Genomic DNA, 25508 nt, shown 5'->3' with positions numbered 1-25508 from the left:
AGCTACCTTTTGAGGTCAATATTGCAGTGACAGTGTGAAAAACTACCCCAAAAGGGACCCCCCATGTTTCTCTGCCCAGGGATTCCTGCCTGCACAATATCCCGGGATGGAAAATTTTGTCTTGAACTTAGTTCTAGTCGGAAGACATTTCCTTCTCTGGGCAGACTTGTAACTTGTGCAGACACGACAGAAGACCATTGCAGGAAAAATGAATTTGTGAAAATATATCACCTTCAAGAACTTACGTCCTAAAGGCTTCTCTAACCCTTTGCTACATGAGAATCCTTTCTTCAACAAGCTGAGATGGTAGATATCACTTGGATGGCATCTATTTACAAGGAGAAAGAAAAAAGTTTCTTTGCCACCCTTTGGACTCAGCTTTTTCCTTTCAACTAAGTAAATCAATGTTGTCCTGAAAATTAGGACTTTCAAGTTAAATATCATATGCTTTATATTACCTTACTGCTCTGAAATTCTGGGAGTAGGTATGAAAATATTCCCTTTTTGAATTCCAGTGGTGACTTTTGAATTCCTCTGTGATTAGAGAATGAGGTACCTATGGAAGTGTCCAGAAGATGTATCACGTTCTTAACTGAATTTAGTAAAGGAAAAAAGTTCAGACTGTCTTCAGCTTTCAACAATGTTTTGGGCAAAGTAAAATTACCGTGACAGAAATATAAGTAAATATTTTGACTACATTTCTTATATGTATTATGCACCAAAATTGCATCATAAATGTTTGGAAGTGGTTAAATAGTTACTCACAGTTGGCAATAATATGTCCAGATGATGTGAAACAGATAGGTTCTGCTTGTTATCAAATGGACTTTCTACCACTAGAGAAGAATTTAGCAAGAAGTTCTTGAGCAAACCTCCTCATAGCTTTCATTTATTGCTACTGAAAGTCTAGATAGCCATTGTGTGTGATTATCATTATCTTTATTGTTGCTAAGATTGTAACTCTATTTACTACCAAGTGTGGAAGCCTCTTGTCTGTCTGAATTAAGAAATCACATCCCTATTTTAGGATTGAGAGGGCGCCGGAATTAAACGCTGAGGACATGATGACTGCTTGCCCTGTCTCCTCCCTGAGTCAGTAGAGATCAGGAGTCTCAGACCAGACACAGGAGCAGTGGGAAGAAGCCAGGGTAGAAAGGCACAGTTCTTTCAGCCTACATTGCCTAAATTGCCGCCATTCGTTATCTTTTATCGTTTCCTAAATGCAAATGAAACATTAAGGTGAATCCAATTAGCTGTAATTTTGTATGAATTCTTTTCACCTCATAATCAGCCCATTCCTGGTTTGACATAAGCAGCTCTAGAGGGGCAGCCTGGTTCCACTGCTGGGAAAGCAGATATGCAATTAGGGACATCCTAGGAGAGCAGGATTTCGGGAGTCTTTGCATTACTGTCCATGGGACTGCCTGAACCATACTGTCTTGGTGGAGGGAAGGTTGGAATAGATACTGGTGCTCACATAGGAAACTTGATGGACGTTGATTTCCTCCTACATGCTAGGCTTCTTATAGAATTAGCCTTGGATTTTATAATCCGATTATATATGCATAACTAACTCCTAAACACTATGTTCACATCTTGTGATCTTTAACGATTACTACTTGCGAAATGTCAGGCAGAGAAAGACAAATACCATATGATTTCACTTATACGTGGGATCTGTAAAACAAAACAAATGAACAAACAAAACAGAAATGGACTTATAAATACAGAGAACAACCTGGTGGTTGCCAGAGGGGAAGGAGTGAGGGAATGGGCAAAACAGAAAAAAAAGGGTGAAAAAATACAGACTTCTGGTTATAAGGAAGTAAGACATGGGGATACAATGTATAGCATAGGGAATACAGTTAATGAAAATAAATAAATAAAGATAAGTACTGAAAATCTTTTAGAGACAGTCCTTAATATACAGATTGTATTACAAGAGCTTATAACTGGCTTAAATGGAATTGGTGGATGTATTTGCCTTTTGGAACTGAGTGATACTGAGTATTGAGAATTCAAAATGCAATTTGCTTGAACCTATCAATATATGTGCTCTCATGTAAGTTCATAATCGCATAAGAGAACAAACCTTTGGAACTACTTTTAGAGTGTTTCAATTTTCTGAGTAGTGAACAATACCTATCCACTGCATAGAAACTAAAAGTGATTTTTAAAAGATTTATAGTTCATTTGCTTGCATTTTTAACTTTAATTTTTTCTTGCACAAGAGTCCAAAATTGGTATTTTCTTCCCAATGTTTGTACATCATCAATAGTTTTATATTCAAGGAAATGCTTTCTTGAGATTGGTTTATCTTTTTTATTTTAACATTCTACATCAGATATACATGTCTCCAGTTACACAGAAGAGCAAGGTAAGGAAAGGAGGTTATCATTATCCTCTTTTAAAACAGTCTCAAGAGCATTAAAAAGTGCTGAATTACTACGGTTGTCATTTCTATACCTTGCTCCTCTTTCATTGATTCTCTTGGAATTGAGCCACATTCTGTGTGTGTGTGTGTGTGTGTGTGTGTGTGTGTGTGTGTGCGTGTGTGTGTTTAATATAGTTTACTGTCAAGTTGGTTTCCATACAACACCCAGTGCTTATCCCAACTAGTGCCCTCCTCCATTTCTTTGACATGAATTTGAAATCGTCTATTTGAAATCCTCTGCCTCTGTGTTCTTTGTAAGAATGAATTTTCCAAGGAAAATCTTCAGTAGCTCCTCAGCTTGACATTTAATCTGAACTAAAGCAATCTTCTCACCCTACAATCAAGCATCACAGTGAACCCCCTAAGACGCTGCCTGAACGAATTTATATTGCACGAGGAAGGAGTAGCTGCTAGTTTTGTAACCCCTGGAAAAAAAGCACAAGAGTATAAAGCATCCTTCTCCTTAATGTTGAGGTTAATGACTTCAGCCAGGCCTTTCTTTGGAACTTACAGGAGTGGTTAGTGCCTGGTTAGATGGACCCCTAAGCCTTGAACCGTGTTCAGCATTTAATCCGATTGAATAAACACTCATTAACCTCTCCCAGGCAGGTACTGGAGCTAGGGATTATGTGATGAAAAATGACAGACCCTTTTCAAATAGCTCACTACAACCCATAAGTAAAATGCAGGAGATGAAGGGAAAAAGTGCAACTGTAAATGACTGTTCAAGGTACAATATCAGCACTGAGTGAAGAAAGAGCAATTGACTATAGGAGTGGCCAGGAGAATTAGCAGCTAGGCGGAAGGATCAACAGGAATTCACTATGAGGAAATGGGAGATTCACAGTCCCAGACAAAAGCAACAGCATATGCAAGTCCGCAATCATCAGAAAGCTCCAGATCTGGTTGGAGCGTGAATGGTTTGTATGTCTGAATTATAACTATGCAAGCTGACGGAGAGAGCATGGGGGTCATGGTAAAGTTGCTAAGGGCCTAGTAGGCTTTGTATAAACCTAGGACTTTTTTCCTGGAGACTGAAATAGCAGCGCAGACTTTTAAAGGAGAAGGAGACACGGTTACTTTTGCTATTTGTGAGGATTTTCTCAGCGGTCTGGTGCATAGGATAGAAGGAGAACTCAGAGGCTATGGGCCATGTGCAGAAAACAGACTAACTTTCTAGTTTAAGCCTGAAATAATGACATCTGATGTTATGGTAATATATCATAATAATCTGAATGAAGGAGCGGAATTGAAATGAACCAAGGAGATGATTACAAGAGAAGGAAGCTGGCTTAATAGGCCCGGTAGAAGATGGGAGGTGGATCATTCTGAATGTGCTTGTGGCATCAGGAAAATAGGGACAGACATTTTTAAACAACTTCACTGAAGTAAAATTGACATACGAGAAACTGCACGTGCGTAAAGTGAATACTTTGACAAATTTTTATAATATGTGTACATAGAGCGTGAAAACAGCCCCACATTACAATAGTGAACGTATCTGTTACCTCCACAAGTTGCCTTTTGCCCTTTTATAATTTTTCTCCGCGCACTTCCGCCCCTTCTCAGGCAGCTGCTGATCAACTGTCTGTCACTGTAGATTAGTTTGCATTTTGTAGTTTATATACGTGCAATTATACCATATGTGCTGTTGTTCTTTCCAGCTTTTCATTCCACATACTTATTTCGAGGTTCAACTGTGTGTGTACATCAGTAGCTACTTCCTTTTTATTGCTGAGCATTCTCGCATAGTATGGTCATGCCACATTTTGTTTATCCATCCAGTAGTCCAGGAAATTGGAATCATTCTTGTTTTTGGCTTTTACAAATGAAACGACTATGACGATTGTTTGCACAGATGCCTTCTTTTCTTTTGGATAAATACCCGAGATTGGAATGAGTTCATCGTATGGTAAACATAGATTCAGGGTTTTGTTTTGGTTTTGGTTTTGGTTTTTTTTAGTTGCAGATTGTTTTCCAAAGTCATTACGATTTTGATGGTTAACACATGAGAGTTCCAGTTTCTCCAAATCTCTCCCAACCCATATCATGGTCTATCTTTTTTTTATTTTAGCCATCTAATAAGTGTGTGGTGATATTTCGCTGTGGTTTTAATTTGCATTCCCCTGATTACAGAGGTGTTAAGCATCTTTCATGTCCTTATTTGCCATCAGCATAACTTTTGATGGTGTTCAAATCTCAGGCCCCCTTTTTTATTTTTTTAATTTAGGTCGTTTGTTTTCTTGTTATTGTGCCTGGATAGTTGAATTACGTATGTTTCCTCAGAGGGAATTGGAGTTCAACAACATAGATTTTTGATGCCAGGAACTCCCTAAATCTTAACTTGGGCCATGAGCAGACAGAGAGGGCTTCATCAATGCTGTGCACTCCACAATATAGGCATGTGGGTGAATAAGAAATGTGATGGCCCTAAATAATTAATTACGAATTCATTGAGTTACACATACCTCTGTCCCCTTCAAATGGCAATTTTCCAATAGAAGAAAAAATCTGATGGTAATTTGACGGTAGGCATATGATCAAACCAGGCAAAACTCTAGGTAAAGTTTTTCTTATGTTGGAGATTTCTATTTCATACTTAATCTCAGATGTCTTCGCTCACATAATCAGCATTTATATGTTTCTCCCTGAGTCCTTAGAGTTCTTCAGTAGGGGTACAGTACTGATCCAGATCAACATTTCATGTCTCTCACTTTTCCAGCCACCAAAGCTCTGGTTTTGGGGTTTTGGTTTTTTTCATCACATTGTGTGAAAGCCCTATCTCAACCAGGTAACACTGGCGTATAAGCTTAATGCCTTGCTTGCCTAAGCAATGTCATAATTAATTCCAGTTAAAATATGCACATCGCCAGAAAGCCCTTAGGAAGAAAATTTAATTATAATCGCAGACTGTTATAGGAGATGGTTTTATCTTTTTGTTTACAGACAATCTTAAACTTGCATTATAAGGATAGCTGGCGGCCTGCATGTAGAATTCCCTCACATCATAATGTTATTGATAATTTACTCTTCTTTATTCCTTCTTAGTCATCGTCATTTATTGTCAATCATGGTGAGAAAATACGGAAATGGAAAACCAGAGTCAGGAGAGGGAGACAAATTGAACATAGAGTAGAAGGCAGAGTTTTGAAATATTATTTATGGATTTGAAGCACTTAAAAGAGCAATTTTTATATAAACTATAGAACCAAAAGCCATATGCTGGGCAACTCATAGAAAAAGAGAAACTGGGAATGTTATAGTGTATAAATTATGTTTCCCACACAAAAGATGTTTTAGGGTCCTAACCCCAAGCACCTAAGAATTTGATCATATTTGGGAAAAGAGTTATAGCAGATGAAATTAGTTACTATGAGGTCATATTGGAGTAGGATAGGCCTTTAATCCAATATGGCTCATGTCTTTATAAGAACAGAAGAGGATGTGAAGTGAGGCACACAGCCATGTGACGAAAGAAACGGAGATTGGAATCATCCAGCTGCAAGGCAAGGAGTGCGAGGATTGCCAGCCACCACCAGGAGATAGAAAAAGACAAGAAGGATTCTTCTACCCAGTGTCCTAGAGGGAGCACAGCTCTCTCAACATCCTGATTTTGGACTTTAAGCCTCTAGACTGTGAGCTGATAAGTTCTATTGCTTTAAGCCACCCAGTTTGTGGTACTTGGTTATGGCAGTCATAGGAAACTAATACAATGAGTAAATCTATTTTAATAGAGCCTTAAGAATCACATGAAGATATGGTTTATATACAAAACCTTTTAATATTCACAAGGCTAGCAGTACCTTGGGTGAGAAAAATCAGTCACATTCTTACTTGCCTTCATTTCCTTTGAGTCACAGGTTGGGTTCCTTTGAAGAACTCCTAATGATGGTTTCAGGTCTAAGTTTTCAGTAACTACTTTCCTCTTGTGTAATAGCTTATTCCTTGTTTTCAGGTCATTCTTCACACATGTTTCATGATCTGCCCGTACTGACTGAGACGCACATTAACTCGGGAAATTACCACAAGGCTACACAGTCCAGGATGTGAACAAAACGACGCTTGTACTCATGGGAAATGGAAATCCTGAACATGATAATGAGGGAGAGGGCATGATACATCTCTCACTTTTAAGAATATAATTTCGGTCGTTTCAAAAGAGAGAGCGGGGGGAGTCCATTAGTTAATAATCACTCAGAGAAATAGAGACCTAGGTTAGAGATAGGGCCAAGGGAAGGGAGAGGAAGGTAGCATGAAGGGAACCTTGCAGACAAACACGGGTGGGTGACAATGAGATGAGGGAGGAGAGAGAAGGAAAAAGAATGAAAAAGGACACCAAGGAATAATTCCTTTTGAACAAACATTTTATCGGCGTTCTTCTCTGCTTTAGAAAGTCATGTCAAAGACTGGCTGGGGCACATGAAACTGTTTTCTTCTCTGGCTTTTGTAGGTGCTGTTTATGTTCAGCTGTCCCCTCTGTTGTCCTACACGTTGGAGTAGAAAGTGCCGGCTGGTCACTGTGTGGGCTCTGCTGTTTCCAAAACACATAGCCTTCCTCTCCCCATTGTAGACTAGTTAAATTCATTCCAACCTCAATAAACAGATAATTAACAACTGAGTGTTATTTTTAGCCCAGGAAATGTGTTAGCCAAGATAGTCTGAGAGCTGTTGTCAGGGAGGCAGAAAGGAGTTCAGTGGCAGGAAAAGAGATTAGTGAGCATCAAGGAAATGACTTTATTCTTGACCTTGAGACTAGAGTGAAAAATTTGTCTGTTTATAGGATCTAACACATTTGAAACAAATATAACTCTTCATTTATATCATTTATGGGTATAAATTGGCAGAGGAGAGGAGAGACTGTGTTCTATGGTATCAACTGCTGTTTCTGAAAAGACGGTTTAAAGAACAGCCTAATGTTCAGGGTCTTGTACAATTTAATTTTATGAGAAATATATGCTTGATGTTACGTTAAAAGGGAAGGGAAGGAAAGAAGGGAAAAAAGGACCATACCATTTCATCTCATAAGGATAACTAGTATTCATACCCATTGTGTCTCTTTTTCCCCTTCTGGATTCTTGTTCTAATGGAAGAGAGTGGAACCGATTTTGGTCCTCAGTAAAAGTCTCCCCAGAGATTCTAAGTAAAAGTGGGGCACCCTGTGAACATGCTGCTCCTCACTGCAGAAACTGCTGGTGGTCATCAGAGATGGGAACTGGCCCATTGAGGATCAGGACCAAACTGGCTTCCATTTTTCATTGACCGTTCTCACCTCCTATGCCCCTACATGATTGCCAGTCATTTGGTTTCTTCAAAACTGGATAATTGTCTACCTCCACATCTCGTAAGAAAACTTGTAGGCAGCCACCTAGAAATAACTAGAAGTTTTTCATCTACCTTCCATGACAGTTTAAGACAATCTTTCCTATATACCCTGAAGAGAAGTATTGATGAATAGATAGGGAATTTCTACCAACTGCTGCCCATTGCGATTTTTGGAGAACTAACAATATCTATTGATTCTTCCTTCCCATTACCTATATTGGATATTGTTTATTTGCCATGTTCAATAATTTAATGTATTCAACATTGGTTTTATCACCTCCTACCTTATTCCATTTGCCTCTGCATTTTCAACTTCCCATTACTGCCCACTCATATCCCAGCTCAGCTGCCAAACCAATTTTGAATTTAGGCCCAGAAATGATGTAAGAAGTTAAATCCTGCCCCTCCCTCGCCAACATGATCAGATGAAGTTCAGTTGTCATCTTCCCTTCTGGATGTGGAGACATCAGAACTGGTGCCCTAGAAATATGCTTTGAGCTACTTCTTGAATCCCAATATGCAAATGTGAGTTTGACATTTACATCCAAGGAGAGGAATCAAGTGATTTGATGACTAGATAGGAGATTCTTTGAACTTGACAGAGCCAAGGGGTTTGTTGGGCAATAGTTTGCTGAGAATAGACTCTCAAGTTTATCAGTCTTCTTGACTGATCTCAAGCTTTTATGCCAATGCCATCTCAGATATGATTAAATCTTCACTAATTTTTTACCTTTTAATGAGTCTAATAAAAACTCAGTTAGTCAACTTTTTTCCTTATTGGTATTACCTTATGCTTGAATAAGTATTACTATCTCCCTAAAGTAAGTTCCTTATAGAATCTTTTAAAACTAATCCCCTATTTCGTGACATTCCGTTAACTAAAATGAGGTTATATAATACGTAAATATATATCAATTCACATAAGGGCAATACTCTGTAAAATTTAGAAAGTGAATAAATATATATTTTTGCATAAAACCAACAATAACTGTGGGGTGCCTGGGTGGCTCAGTCAGTTGAGTGTGCAACTCAGTTTCAGGTCAGGTTCACAGATCGTGAACAATTCAGGTTCACAGTCCGTGAGCTCAAGCTCCATGTCGGGCTCTGCGCTGACAATGTGGAGCCTGCTTGGGATTCTATCTCTTCCTCCCTTTCTGCCCCTTCCCTGCTCACTCTTAATTCTCTCTCTCACAAGATAAATAAATATGAGTGATAACATATGATATCTGTCCTTCTCTGACTGACTTATTTCACTCATATGTGAATCTCGAGAACTTTACAGAAGACCATGGAGGAAGGAAGAGTAGGGGAAAAAATAGGTACAAACAGAGAGGAAGGGAGGCTGTTAAGTACAGAGAAGAAACGGAGGGTGGATGATGGGTTGGGAAAAGGGGAAAATGAGTGATGGGCACTGAGGAGGGCACTTGTTGGGATGAGAATTGGGGGTTGTATGTAAGCAATGAACTTTGGGAATCTACCCCTAAAACCAAGAGCACACTTTACACACTGTATGTTAGCCAATTTGACAATAAATTATATTTTTAAAATAAATACACATTTAAAAAAAAATACTGTAATTGTGTATGTATGTGGACATATATGTGTATACACATATCCTCATGCATGTAAATATATGTGTGTATGTGCAATAATAGTAATGCCTAGCATTTATTGAACATAGGTATCATTTAGAAACTGCTGTATTTTGGGGCGCCTGGGTGGCTCAGTCGGTTAAGCGTCCGACTTTCGCTTAGGTCATGATCTCACGGTTCGTGGGTTCGAGCCCCGCGTCGGGCTCTGTGCTGACTGCCAGCTCAGAGCCTGGAGCCTGTTTCAGTCTGTGACTCCCTCTCTCTCTGACCCTCCCCTGCTCACACTGTCTCTCTCCCTCTCCTAGAAATATAAAAAAAACAAAAACAAAAACAAAAACATTAAAATAAAAAAAACAAATAAAAAAAGAAACTGCTGTATTTTTCATGTACTAATTCAATTAATTTTATAATAACTTTATATGGTGAGTGTTTCTATTATCCCCATTTTACAGATCAGGAAAAAAGCCCACTGAAAATTTAATAATTTATTAACATTTGCACAATCAGGAAACAGCAGATCCAGGATTCAGATCCCAGTGGGCTGTTCCAAGGCTGTATCCTCTTAATCTCTACAGCATCCAAATATATTAAGATAATATGATTTTTCATTTTACTTTAAGGTCATGATGGTGATGCATAGGGTAAAGATCTGTCAGAAACTAGGTACAAGACTTTTTTTCTCCTTTTTGGATCCAGGTTCTTTATAATCTACTCAGGTCTCTCCTATTCATTGCATCCCAGTCTGTTTCATGCTGCTCTAGGTCTTTCCAAACACTTATATGGTGAATTAGTCAGTCAGTCCTATCCTCTGGCTACCATTGCACTGTGTTTAGCTTTTCTATCTGCACTACAGTTCAGTGACTTGACAGGGATTACTCTTAATATTTTTGTGTTTATGCCTGTAATTAGATATTACACTAATCTGTACCATAGAATTTGTGCTAGGTGTGTGACTTCTATGCATCTGACAGCAAAGGCTTGTTCCTGAGCTAAATTTGCCTGTTCGTAACCTCAGTAAGTGGGCTGAGCTTAGGTAAGGAAAGCAAACGTTAGAAAAAGAGAAAAAATTAGAAAAATTGGAAGACAATCCTATATTATTCAAAAAGTGTTTTTCTGCAAAACAGTGGTTTTTATCATTCATCTCTGCACCTGCAGCATCAGCCTCACATGGCAACTTGGTAGAAATATGAAGCTAAGGGCCTCAACTTGAACCTACTGAATCAGAAAAACTGAGATGGCACTTGTGGGGATGAGCACTGGGTGTCATATGGAAACCAAGTTGACAATAAACTATTTGTAAAAAAAAAAAAAAAAAAAAAAAAAAAAAAAAGAAGAAGGAAAGAAATACTGAGATGGTGCTCAGGAGCATGGGTTTTAACAAGCGTTCAGGCAACCCTGTTGCTTGCTCGATTTTGACAATACCCCACTCTGTGGCTAGCTCCTCTCACCCAGGTTCTCATACCATTGACAGCTGGATTTAGCTGAAAACAAACTCCTGCACACAAGTACACACCACACACCCAAGTACCCTCACTCCCTCACAGACTTGCCCCTAGGATTCGTAAGTGTTGTTTACATCGAATTAAAACTACTTTGGGAGCATTTGTCAGATACAACAGAGCTAAATAAAAGTTCATTAGACATCAAATGCTTTAAGCCACTGTTTATCAAATGTTAACATTCATAGGAATCACACTGTCAAATGTCGATCTTACTCACAAGTCCTAAGTGGCACCTAGTATTTTGCATTGCTGTTGAGCTTCCAGTGGATGCCAGTGCTGCTGGCCTCAGCCCACCCTGAGTGGCAAGGATCTAGACTCAAGCATTGCCTCAATAAACATTTTCACCTACATCTCAAAATACGACTGCAGTTTCCCTTTATACACTATCACTGGTATATTCACCATTGATGATGACCTTGTAGCCCAAGGGATAGCTCATCTGAACATATCTGCCTCCACCCTCAAGTTTTTAACATGATACTCTCTAAATCTAAATTAAAACATATCCACCTCCTGCTGTGCCTATCAAAATCCTATCTGTTACTTCAGACTTAACTAGCAAATCCTGTTTCCTGTCTTCAGTTTTCCTAGATTCCTTCATGTTGGGCACAATCCCTCCTATACTCTCTACCTCTTTTTTAGCACGTCATATAATGTTCTGTTAAGTTACACTAATCTGTACCATAGAATATGTGCCAGATATGTGACTTCTATGCATCTGACAGCTAAGACATCTTCACCTAACTAAATTTGCCTGTTCATAACCTCAGTAAGAAGACTGACCATAAATGAGAAAAGCAAAAAATAGAAAATATTAGAAAAACTGGAAGACTGGTCACATGATCAGTCCCCACATAGGTTGAGTTCCCAGAAGACAGATTTATCTGGTTCTTAACAGATCTGGGTCCTCTCTCCACTTATCTAGCCAATGTCCAACTCATAGAAGATACTATTTGCTTAATCAAATTAGGGAGGACCAGGTGAAAATGATGTTTGATTAATAAAGCAGCAGCATCTGATCAGTTATGTAGTATGACTGTGCTCCGGGAGACCAGGGTTGTTTTAATTAGGAACACAACTAAAGCTATCTCTAAGAAACAGGGAGAGACTCAGGTGGATAAAGGACATTGGGAGCTATTATGGAAATTTGGGATTGAAGTTGAAGAAAGGGTTTTTAGTTATGGACAAAATAATTCCCTAAAGCTCCTCTGCCTGCAAATAATCCTTAAACCTTGCTATCAACGTTACAAAATGAGCTGTTGAAAAGCAGAGGAAATAAAACCCCAAAGGATATAGATTATTTTTTAATTGCTCAGAAATAAACAATAAGACCCAGAGGAAACTGTGGCCCTTTTTAAGCAAAGAAATCAGATTGCCCGTATGTAAATCACTCTAATACATTCAACCCAAATGTTTCGATTCTCCTGGGACGCAAGTCAATTCTCAACTCTCATGTAACTATACCACTTACTCAGGATGCATAAAGTAGCCAGGTTGGTTGTTCCCAGAATCTAGATTTTGCTCTTATAGAGAATATGGCTGCAGTCTGAACTTTGGATACAAATTTTTAAACTAGAAAAAGTACTTAACAGAAAAGATGAAATACAAACACCAAGACAAATACCAAGTAAATCTATAGTCATTTTAATTACTAGGGCTCCATTAATTTTGGAACTCTCATCTGTTTATTCCATTTATATCCAATTAATATTTAAACCTGCCCATGTAGTAGTGAGGTTTCTTGTTTGTTCGGTTTTGAGTTTTGGGGGGTTTTTGTTTTGTTTTGTTTTTACTTTGTAGCTTTATCTTCTTTCATCGTTTTTGTTTGTTTCCTTTATGGTGTTGATTTGTTGATTGCTTTGGTGTTTTGAGTAATTGTTTTAAAATCATTCACACCAGATCTCTCTTTATTTGTAAAAATTAGATTTCAGTAATCTTTGCAGTTTCTTTAATATACCAAATCCCATGACTCGGTGATTCGATAAATAATCATGAAATCAGGCTCTGAAACTCTTTTAAAGGTTGTTGAAAGTGAGGAATAGGAAGTTTTTCCTTTTTTTTTAGCAGCTTTTATAAATGCATGGCACCAATGTGAATTTGAATGTTTCTAATGTTTTAATATGAATTTTAATGTGATGACAGAGGTCGTGCTAGAATGGCCAACAGCTGTAGGAAGAAAAGAAGCTGTAACTCAGTGATGCCTGAAGAGATACCCCACTTCCCCCAGTCCTGGAAGGGGCCTCCCTGTGGCTCACTGTGCAGTAGAAAGATGAGGCAGGAAAGGCAGCTGCTCTGGACTCCCGGCATGCTTCAGAGAACGTGAAGGCCCGTCTGGAAAGGGCTTTGCTGGAGTAGACCAGAGCCAGGTGTCAGAGATAGGATTGCCCCTCTCTGAGGGTATCTTTCAGAGGGACTTGGGGTAAATCAGAGTGTTCCTCTAAATAATCCAAATAAACCAAGAAGCTGGGGATTGGGGAAGAGAGAAAGGAAGGAAGGAGGAGACAAAGAAGAGGTGAAGTACAGAGTAGAGCATGAAGGAAAGAACAAAAGCAAAAAAATGGTAAGAAGGGACACATGAAACAATGAAATGTTTTAATCCAATTAAGCAATTAATTTAGCAATTAAAGACTCTAAAAAAGCCTGTAATATAGAAGCTTAATTCTTTTAATTCTTATTTTGGTAACTAATTTAACCATGAAACCCATTTTTTTTTTTCATGGAAAACGCTGGTGTGGAAATGTAGTGAACAAGTCTAATAGAAAAAGGATGTAAAACCATTGTGAGGGCATTTAGATTTATAGTGATTCTTAGGAATACTTTTTGGGTTATTTTAATCCAATGCTTAGAACAAATTTGTAATCAAATAATACCAAAATTTGGGGAAACTAGTATATTATGTACACTCACCCCTGCACTTCTTATAATCCTATTTCTATTCCTTAGGTCTGCGTAAGTTTCATTGTGTCTGTGTCTAGCAGAAAATTTTGTACACTGTTCATTAACTAAGCACAGATGTATACTTTCCCATAATTAAAGATAAAGACCTTTTAAGGAAAATAGTATTAGTAAAAACTAAGGCTAACCTACTGCTTGGCAATGCAGGTGTTCTAGAAGGACTACATAATTTTCTTCTTCTAGGTAATTTAACATAGTCTATACATGTGACTTAGGCAACAGAAATGTTTTTCCGAGCAAGCCTTAAATGTTCCTAATAAAGTTATTTGCTCAATTGCCCTGCGGTGTCCCATGCTGTCATGAGATTTTGGCTAAGAAGGGCAGAGGTTTTAAGTCCTAGAATTCACCCAGATCATGTTGAACGAAGTACATACCTTCCTTTCACTTTTTCCGCATATATTAAATATGTTATTCATACTTAGTTCCTTATAGTGTTTCTTCAGCGTGTGAGGATTAATGAGATACTCTAGCATCTGCTTGTTAAATCTTGCATTTTCCAGAAGTTTAACTCCCTTTTATTAAGGCTTTTCAGCTGTGCCAAATTCTAATAGTGTGAGGAATGTTTTATATGAACAAAAATAGAAAGATGAAAGACTGATTGGTTTATAGAATCCTGGTGGGAAGGATCGTGTATGTGTTGAAGGGGCAACTCTTAAAAAGAACAGGGCTTGTTAATGATTTACCATTCTTTGCCATCACTCTGCAGATATATCAGGAAGAACTCTATTTTGACTTCCAAATGACTGACTTTGACCAGAATAAGAGGCAAGGACTGTGTTAAGAAAAGCTATTCTTTGGGTTATACAATTTGATTTTACTAATTACTTTCAGAGAAATGAAGATAGCCCTTATGATCCAAGTCATGACAAAATGCATTTTTATTTTATCTATATTTACTTAACACATTCTAATAAATTTAACTCAATCTATTACCTGTTTCTTTGCCCTCTATGTCCTTCGATGAGTTTCTCATAACAAGGATTGATGAGAAACAGTTGCATGAGAAATCATTTCATGTCTGGTTGATATGTTTGCACATCTCAACTATTGAATTGCTCTTTTAGTCAATCATCCTTTCTCTCCTTTCACTCTCAAAGAGCTTTTAGTTTGTGATAATCATGGCTCTTTATGTGAACCCAGGGAGTTTGGGCTTGCTTACCATCAAAAAAGAGTAAGGGCAAAGCCTTGTCTAGAGGAGATCTATACAGGCTGAGACTGAAGAAGAAAAATAATGCCAAAAGAACCTCTCCAAGTCCCTTACAAGAAATGAAGCTTCTCCTTAAGTCGACAGTGTCCATAGGGCATCCCTTAAACACTTGAGGCCAGAGCGTGCTCTCTCTGTCCCCATTCCTTGCCTTTAATTGCCTTCCCCCTCTCCTCTCTGCTTATACAAATCTGCACCTTCAGAGCCAAATCCTCTGGGAAACATTCTTGGACTATTCCATCTGGAAGAAATAATTCCCTCTGAATTTATATTAATGCCTAACTGTGAGTCCCAATGAGAAAGGTAGTGTGCAGGAAAAAATAATCCTGGCCAGTTACTCAAATATTACATCATTTACTAGCTACATAACCTTAAATAAATTTACCGACCTCTTATAATACCTTGCATCCTCATCCTTAAAAGAGAGTAAGGTCTATGCTATATCCCCAAAATGTTGGCAAGATAAGACCGTGTTATGTTTGTGAAATGTTTGGTATATGGTAATTGATTCTACTTGGACAAGTGTTGGTTTTATTTCCACCAAATTCAGCTACGATGATTTACATTCTGGTAATCCCAGTATGCTTCCATGTATGTTTTTCTTATTGTCTCAACGAATTAAAATATAATTACTTTTTCTGATGATAAAGTAGTGTTTATCATAAAAAATGTTAAAAGTGTACCCAAATATAAAAATGAAATCTAGTATAATGTCATAACCAGAAAACAACCAGTAAACCAAGAAATAACCACTATTGACATATTTTCTTGTGCCGTATATATCATAATTCTTATATACGTATGTTTATGCCTTTGTACACACTTTGCTCACTCATCAGTGTGTCCCATGACTATTCTTGTTCTCCAGCTATATTTTTACTCCTGTACAACCATGATTTCTGTCACATCTGGCTAAGCACACAGCTCTATACCTGGGGTGTAAAATATTAAGCAAATAGGCTTTGTTCACAGAATGATTTAAAGGGCTTTATGATCATTTAAATATAAAATTATTAATTTTTAATAAGTTTTAGTTTTTAAATGATCCCTACACCCAATGCTGGGCTCAAACTCACAGCCCCACGATCAAGAATCACATGCTCTACCAACTGAACCAGCCAGGCACCCAGCATAATATTGTTTAAAGCAGAATTTCTGCCTTTAAAGATAAATGTGTGGTCATACCGATGAACCGAAGCCACCACATGTAACACTGACTCTTCCTTTTCCTTTCCTTTCCCTTTAGTTTGTTGCTCAGCCCAACTGTCAGCAACTGCTTGCATCTCGCTGGTATGATGAGTTCCCGGGCTGGAGGAGACGACACTGGGCAGTGAAGATGGTGACGTGTTTCATAATAGGACTTCTTTTTCCCGTCTTCTCTGTGTGCTATCTTATAGCTCCTAAAAGCCCACTGGGACTGTTCATCAGAAAGCCATTTATCAAGTTCATCTGCCATACAGCGTCCTATTTGACTTTTTTGTTCCTGCTGCTGCTTGCCTCTCAGCACATCGACAGGTCAGACTTGAACAGGCAAGGTCCACCACCAACCATCGTCGAGTGGATGATATTACCGTGGGTCCTGGGTAAATGTGTTACTATAGAAAATATAATAAAAACGTGTTGCTGCCGTGGAATTTTGTTGCCCAGAAAAGAATATTCATTAAAGTTTGGGACACAGGAATGTTTAAAGCAGATTTGAGCCTGTTAGCTCCAAGGCCTAATCCCCAAACTAAATTAACACTTTAGCAAGTTTTGGGGGACTTGCCTCCAGGTGAAGCCTATGAAATGTAGCCATAGGTTTTAAGATTTCAGGTTTTAATGACTTCATGCCCTGGGAACGGCCTTCTGGGTTTTTTGTTTGTTTGCTTGTCTTTTAAAGACTTTCGATGTATCTCATTGGCCATATATAACCGATCATTCTAGTTTCCTTAATAGATACACTTTCCAGAAGATAAATTATAAATCATGCTGCAGAGTTAGTAATTCTGTACCTAAAGTAACTATAACCTTTCTTTAAAATCAATCCATTTAAGTTTGTCTTTGAAACTATATATTCGACGAAAATAATAGGAAATTAAACTCTAGGAAATTAAAGTCCAGTCTCTCTCTGTTCTTTCCATAGAAATAAAAATGTTTTGGGATCTGTAGCAAATAATGATTAGGTAGGAAAGCTTAAAGTGCTGGTAAAAAACTTTTTTTACTCTCTTTTTGTTATTGTAGCCATAGTTAAAATTCACATTTTAATTACTCTTTCCTCTATCCTACTGTGGTTTGCTGAAAAATCACATTTTCTCAATTTAGCTCATCATTTTAAACCTCCCTGGTATCATATCTGTCTCATCATTTAGTAATTAGAAATATGTGAAAATTTCATGATTCACAGTCTCAGAAGATCAGTTTGGTTTAACTGTCAAAACTACTGGAGAGATTGTAAAATGTGGATGAGGCAGGAAAAAAACAGAACTATATCTGAATCTGAAATATATGTACTCTTTGATTTTAAACATTATAAATACTCTAAGTACTGACAATAAAAAAAAAAGGTTCATAGGAACAAGATTCGGTTTGTTTTACAAATGTTGGAAAAAGCACCTTGTTAAGTGAAGTTTAAAACAGAGCACATTCTCATTAATCTGACACGCGTAAAGTGTGATCTTGCTTAAGTTAGGAGGAAGGTTTAGATAACCTGTGTCTTTTTTGCATAAAATAATTATGACATTGCAGTTGATATTCAATATAAAATTACCCTGCTTGTTCCCATTTAAATTAAATATCTCACATTAGGAATATGTTCTTTATGAAGTTTTCTTCATAGACAATTTTTTGAAAACAATTCTTAAAGAAACGTTTTGGAGGTTAAATTTCTTGTTATGGGTAACTTATATAGAATGTCTAAAAATAGGTATTCCAAATGGAATATAGAATATTTAATTTTGAAAAATGTGATAGCAACAATGTAGTATAAAACAGATATTTCTAGACTTTCCTTTATGCACTTAATGAAAATATGTAGACTACTTTCTGTATAGTAAGTGCATTGCAGGGTAATGGTGATACAAAAGTAAAAAACTAAATAAATAAAACAAAAAAGAAGAAGGAACTCCTTGCCCTTATGAAGCTTAAATTTTACTAGAGGAAATATATTATAAACAATGAAATATGTTACATGTCAGAAAATGGTAAATAATATTAAATAATAGAAGCGTTAAGCCTTTAGTAACTTGTACAGTTAGAAGAGTCACTGGCTGCCTCCTATTTACAAAACTTGTAATAGAATTTCCCATGAAAGCTGGCTAGAAATCGTACCCAAACCTCAGCTGAATGGTTAAATAAGGTACAGATTTCATTATGATAATTAAAATTCCAGCCTGGAGAAATATCTTCTAAAGGCAACATTTTCCTAAGCTATCCTGACTTCAGGCAGTTAATATATTCGGGATTTTTTTAAATAAAAAGAGATTTTTCTAGAATAAAAAATATATATGAATGACCCTCTTGCTTAAATAACTGGCCATGGAGAAAGAATTTTCTATATCAAATAGATTTGTCAATGCTAGTGAATTCTAAGTGCTTTATATCTCAGACTGAGTTCTAAGTGTTTTGTTAGAATCCATGATTATAAGGCTGTACTCACTATGTTATTAAGCTCTTGTAGAAAAAGAACTGTATTTGAATACATGCCCAGGTTCTATTACTAAGAGACTATTAAATTATGAGTGGTCACAACCTCTCAGGATTTCCAGTATCTTCATCAAAAAAAAGAAAAGAAAAGAAAAAGAAAACAAAAAAGATTCAAAGTCCCAATGAGTCCTATTGTCCTATGCTAGGGAGCTATCATTATTAGGGCAGAAAATAATGTTTGTTTTGTTTTGTTTTGTTTTGTTTTCTTTTGTCTCTTTTTAAGCCACGGTAGGTGGGGAAGAGACTAAAGACAACAGTGTAGGAATGTACCTTTGACCAAAGGTGGGATATAGACAAAAAGGCCTGGTCTGATTTGATAACTATATTAATGAGCCTTCTATCTTGTCTTCCTTAATACTGTTGTCTGGTAAAAAGTCAGTGGCCAAACATTTCACAGTCCCTCCTCTGGGAGGTTCTAGATTTATAATAACAAGACTGAATGACTTACAGAGAAGAGTGTGGCTTACCAACATGTTTCTCATCATGTTAATTTTCCCCGTGGTAGACTGAGGGTCTATGCATGGGTTTTTCTCAACTCTTCTTGAACCAACTTAGATTTTCAACCCATGTCACTCCATGGGCTACTTGTTGTGTAAAGAAAGGCTTTTTCCTTCCTCCTTACTTTCCTTTCCTTCCGTTTTCAGGGGCTGTTTCTCAGACCTATATCATAATTTATAAGAAATGATTACTTTTATGCCTCCTGTTTTTGAATCCTGACAAAAAAACTTTTGATTTATTTGTTTTATATATTCATAACATGAATTCTGACTTTTCCTGAGTAGAAAAGTTTTCTGACTGTCAAGTACTGATCCCTTTATCTCCTTAAGAATTATGCTTTTGCTTTGGAATTTCTGTTCTTTCATTTACTTTGCTGTGTTTCAACAGTACAAACTTATTTGGTCTGACAGATCCAGATATCTTGTGATATCGTCCAGTAGCAGAATAATGTTTCCCTGTTATTTTCAATATCTTTCCTGTGGAAGTTCAACATCCTGTTGACTATTTAAATTGAAGTCCATTGAGTTTTATATCTTTAGAAAACAGTCTGCAGTAACTCTTGTATTCTTCCACTGTGGTATCTTTGATAAGCTGTACCTTTGATGATTTTTCCTTCTGACTTTCTTGTATGGAAAGTTATTGACCCTTCTTTGTCCCATCAAACATCTTCAAGAGGTCTTCTTGCAGATGTCGGCTGTCAGGATAAACTTTAGCAAAAACATCTAAAAGCCTCATGCAGGGATCAAACTTAGGAATTAGTCATCTTGAGATACAATCCTAACAAAAGAGAAAGCTAATCACAGGTAATACAGTTAGAACTACCTTAGTAGATAGGTAGATTCTAGACACATAGACACCAATACACTCAGACTGTCCATTACCCATTTAAACTACGGTAAAAAGTGAAATGATAGTTCTGTCAAACTGTATATGGACCTGATGACAGACCTATGCTTTTCAAGTGTCTGAGAGAAAGTGTTACTGGAAAGAATGAATGATGGATTAAAAGGAGCCAGGGGCCAGATTAGAGACCTGGTTGCATCGACATTCTGAGGTACCATGACCTTGACACTCTTAATTTACTCAGGGTTTTGTTTTTAACATAGAATACCAGGGATATGAAAATGAATATTCATATCAGAAGTTTCCTTTTACATAAAATTTACATGCATACTAAATATAGCATGTTATGTTTATATATAATGAGAATTTATTTAAATTATAGCAGCAGTTTTTTCCCAAATGGATGTCACTTTTTTCTGAAGGTGATATTAAGTAAGACATGGGGGAAAACCCAACTTTTTGAGGCCTTCCCAAGAACCAGTTTTGATTTTTCTATGGAATCATCACAATTCAATTGTAACAATCAAATTTGTGTCGTAGCTTATTCCCTGCAAAAAATTGTGTGCACATTTATAAATATATGTGAAATATCAAGATGTAGGCTTATGTTATAAGCTAAGCAAAAATAAATTATGAAGTGGGTAACATTTTTCATAAAAGTAGGCTGTTAATGGAGGCTATCACATTAATATAGCAGGAAATCCTTTGTTCTCAATGAGAAAAGAAAAAACGGATACCGAAGTGACTTGATATTATGCGTGTGCCTAAGAATATGCCATAATTATGTAGTATATAAATCTATGCACGCTGAGCATGATAAGGAGAAGGGTGAACTGAGGAAAAGATGTATCATAGGAAAAATCTGAGCTCTGTTAAAAATAGCTTCTAGTGGATTCCTAGGCATAAACTAAGAATTGCTCATAATATCCGGATTATACATCTTGCCTATAACACATACTTATTTGACAATCTTTCTCTAACAAAATTGGCCTCTCATTTCCATGATTTATTTTATATTTTTATCCTTTAAAGGGTTGATATTAACAAATCTGAACATTTCAATAAGTGCTGCCAAATTGCAAATGTAAAAAGAAAACTTGTGATCACATTCTCCTCTAGATAAAGACTCAGAGAGACAAACAATTCTATATATGTATATTCTTCTTTTCTTGGGACCATTTCTACATCTTTGTCTAATAGGCATCAAGACCGTACGGTTTCAGGTACTCATACCCTTACCCCCGAATTACCCATCTTCTCAAACAGCCCCCAAAGATATTCCTGCACTTAAAAGAAACAAGTCTACAGTTTCTCCTGACTTTCTCCTTCGGCAGGATGCTCCAACCACCTCAGCAAACTGGCTGCAGACACACATAGACACCCAAAGACAGCTGCAAAACATCCACCTATTAATTTAAAGAGACATTTTAATTTTCAAGAAAGCCAAATAATCATTACGATATGACATATAATCATCATTTTCCTTTTTATCTGTGGGGGAAAATGTTGAAGGTCACCTTTACCAAGACTTACCAAGATTTATCAAGGCCAACACGATAAATTTTCAAACAATGAAATATTTATGTAGATTTAAATTGTTGTGCACACACTGCTGCTGGCCAGATGACTTCTGTATCAGAGAGAAGATTAAGTATTTTAGGTACTGACAATGCAATACATAGCTTGTAGCCCAAGGAAATCAACACTGTTCATGAAAATATTTGGCAACATGATTCAGATAGTTCAAGGAAAGAGGGCAAAAGATAGGGAAACAGGAGTAGATACCAAATGAGGGAGGGTCAGAATAAGACACTGGGGAGACGCTAAAGCGGTTTTTGTTAGGGGCGCCTGGGTGGCTCAGTTGGTTAAGCGTCCGACTTCGGTTCGGGTCATGATCTCATGGTTCGTGGGTTCGAGTCCCGCATCGGGCTCTGTGCTGACAGCCAGCTCAGAGCCTGGAGGCTGTTTCAGATTCTGTGTCTCTCTGTCTCTCTGACCTTCCCCTGCTCACGCTGTCTCTCTCTCTCTCAGAAATAAATTTGTAAAAAAAAAATGAAATAAAGTGGTTTTCGTTAGTTCAGAATAACAATAGCAGTAGTACTGATAGCAATGATAGTAGTGGAAACTAAGAAGATAGGCCATGTGCTAAATGATTGAAATGTGTATTCTCATTTGAACTTCGTAGTAGTACCACTTCATTTAATAATAAATCTTGTTAGTATCTCATTTCATAGACAGGAAGTAGGCTGAGAGAAGTTAGGTCACTTGTCCAGGATCAGGAGCTAACAAACAGCAGACACTTGATTCAAATTCCAGTTGGTGTCATTCCAGAGCTAAAACCTTTATCCACTGTAAATACTGCCCTCAAACTGTGAGGAGTAGAATTCAAGGAGGCAAAAGCAGCCCAAGAATTCAAAACTTCTTTGCTCATTTGCTTTGTTTCTTAAAGCCCACATATGAATGAAATCATAAGGTCTTTCAGTCTTTCTCTGACTGAATTTTTCACTTAGAATTATACCCTCTAAATCCATCCACGTTGTTGCAAATGGCAAGATTTCATTCTTATTATGGCTGAGTAATATTCCATCACACACACACACACACACACACACACACACACCACATCTGCTTTATCCATTCGTCTATCAATGGACATGGGCTGCTTCCGTAATTCAGCGACTGTAAATAGTGCTGCAATAAACATAGGGGATGCAATAAACATAGGGGATATATCCTTTCAATTTAGTGTCTCCATATTCTTTGAGTAAATACTCAGTAAAGGATCATATTATATGATCACATCATAATTCTGGATCATATATCATATGATCATATATGGATCATATCATAATTCTATATTTAATTTTTTGAGGAACCTCCATACTGTTTTCCACAGTGGCTTCACCAGTTTGCATTCCCGCTAAGAGCGCACAAGGCTTTCGTTCTCTCCACATTTTTGCCAACACCTATTATTCCTTTTTGTTGTTGTTTTTTGTTTTTTATTTTAGCCATTCTGACAGGTGTGAGGCGATAATCTCATTGTGGTTTCTCTGATGATGAGTGATGTTGAGCATCTTCTCATGTCTGTTCGCCATCTGGATGTTTTTTTGGAGAAATAGCTGTTCATATCTTCTGCCCGTTTTTTAGCTGGGTTATTTGTTTTTTGGGTGTTGAGCTGTATAAGTTCTTTATATATTTTTGATACTAACCCTTTATTATATATGTCACTTGCAAATATCTTCTCCCATTCAGTAGTTTGTTTTTTTAGTTTTTTTAACGATTTCCTCTGCTGTGCAGAAGCTTTTTATTTTGGTGTAGTCTCAATAGTTTATTTTTGCTTTTGTTTCCCTTGCCTCAGGAGACATATGTAGAAAAAATGTTATGGCCGATGTCAGGGAAATTACTACCTGTGCTCTTTTCTAGGATTTTTATGGTTTTAGGTCTCACATTTAGGGCCTTATTCCATTCTGAGTTCATTTTTGTCTGTGGTCAAAGAAAGTCGCCCAGTTTCATTCTTTTATATGTTTTACTGTTCCTTTAAGTCAGTGTTTCTTGAAGCATGGACTACTGACTAAAATCATAAGAATTGTGAATTTCTACAAAACATTATATTTTGAATTCTCTCCTTGGTTGAGTAATTCATAAATTCCAGAGGTCTTGGGGCACCTGGGTGGCTCATTCAGTTAAGCATCTGACTTTAGCTCAGGTCATTATCTCATTGTTCCTGAGTTTGAGTCTTCTGTCGGGCTCTGTGCTGACAGTTCAGAGCCTGGAGCTTGGTTTGGATTCTGTCTTTGTCTCTCTCTCTCTCTGTCCCTCCCCCAGTGACACCCTCTCTCTCTCTCTCAAAAATAAATAATAAACATTAATTATTTTTAATTTAAAAAAAGAGGGGCACCTGGGTGGCTTAGTTGGTTAAGCTTCTGACTTCAGTTCAGGTCTTGATCTCACAGTCTGTGAGTCTGAGCCCCGTGTCAGACTTTGTGCTGACAGCTCAGAGCCTGGAGCCTGCTTGAGATTCTCTGTCATTTCTTCTCTGCCCCTCCCCTGGTCATGCTGTCTCTCTGTCTCTCAATAATAAATAAAAGTTTAAAAAAATTTTTTTTAATTAAAAATAAGAAAATCCAGAGGTCTTTGAATATTAAAGATTGAGAAACAATTCTGGAAGCACAGTTTCATACAAATTCTGTATTCATGTAAAAGCTTTATTAAGGAGTCTCCACTCCCTAGAATCTAAACATGAAATGGTTTTTCCTTTTTCTGATCCCTCTCCCCAACCACCATATACCAAATATCCTTTTCCTGTACCTTAATGATATGTCTAGTAGATATCAAGTTCCTGAAGCCTTGAATTATTAAAAAGTAGTCCCAGGTCAGCTTAAAACTTGAATCTTACCAGTTTTAACCTTTCCTCTTCTTTACAAAGGCCTGAGTCAGGGCTTAGAGGCCAGAATTGCCCATCTTTTGTTCATCCTTCATCCCCAACACTAGAGTGGAAAGAAGGGCATAAACGGTCTGTGTTCTCCTTCTTGGTGGCTGTAGGGGAGAGGAAGGACATGAAAAGTTACCAGTCTTCATTACCTCACTGGGCCCCTGGTCACAGATCTTTCCTGTTGGTTTTGTGCATCTCTGGCTAATACCATGAAGCCTATATGACAGTCCTTGACTGATGACTCTCATGATGTGTGTGTGGCTGTCCTATAAAGGGTCTGGTGCGCCTCCACATTGCATCGTCCTCTGGATCCCTGACTCAGCCCTGCCTGATATCTTCCAGTCTCTCAACTCCTTATAATCTGTAGTTGGCTCCTTCTGGGGTCCTGGGACCCTGGCAAGGACAGGAGGGCGCAGCTTCTTCCTGTGATAAGCACTCACTCCCCAAGGGCACCACAAAACCTTACCACAACTAATGGCAGGAGGTCAGGCTGCGGCCAGCTGTGCTACTGCCGAAACACACTGGCTTTCTATTTCCCCCGGCGAGCTAGACCCAGGGAGAGACGAGCAAGCCATTGCCTGAGTAGACACTCCAGGAGAGATTGAGATGCCAGTTTTTCCTTGTAGAACCGCCCCCCCCCCCACCACCCATTTTACAAGGGATTTTCTCAGCATCTCCTTCACTTGACTTAGGGAGGTGGTAGTGCTGGTAAGCAATCCTTCATCTCTCCCTCTGGTATTCCTAATTAGCACAAAAACTGTACTGCCCTGACTTCATGGCTTTTTCACCACCTATTCCTAATGTTCTTTCTGTATAGGCCATGGGGTTAGAGCCCCAAGTGGTTGGTAACAGATATGGTCCTAATACCTCTTAGTAAGTCCTAGAAGGCAGGGGTTGCTATAATTTTCTGTAAGCTCTCTTCAGAAAGTGGGTGGTGGGAACTCTTGTCTTCATCTTTGTTTGGGTTTTAAATATAACACTGAGACAATAGAAGCTGCCTCCTAACTCATTGCCTTTTTGGGTCCAGCATAACATGATCCTCCAC

The 25508-nt window shown here is 37.7% G+C and overlaps 1 protein-coding gene across 6 annotated transcripts in view; it reads left to right on the top strand.

Moving 5' to 3' along the window:
- Nucleotides 1-25508, top strand: part of TRPC4 (transient receptor potential cation channel subfamily C member 4) — a 138237-nt gene that overhangs the window by 63387 nt on the left and 49342 nt on the right. For all 6 annotated transcript variants that reach the window (XM_039253649.1, XM_039253648.1, XM_039253647.1 and 3 more), the window contains one exon: nucleotides 16256-16592. In XM_039253649.1, the coding sequence (XP_039109580.1) occupies nucleotides 16256-16592 (337 nt within the window). The remainder of the gene's footprint in view (nucleotides 1-16255; nucleotides 16593-25508) is intronic.

This window comes from Hyaena hyaena, unplaced genomic scaffold, assembly GCF_003009895.1.
Source record: "Hyaena hyaena isolate Hyena2069 unplaced genomic scaffold, ASM300989v1 scaffold_457, whole genome shotgun sequence".
Classification (NCBI taxonomy): Eukaryota; Metazoa; Chordata; class Mammalia; order Carnivora; family Hyaenidae; genus Hyaena; species Hyaena hyaena.
Note: the sequence above shows the minus strand (reverse complement) of the source record. Positions and strands in the feature narration are given on the sequence as shown.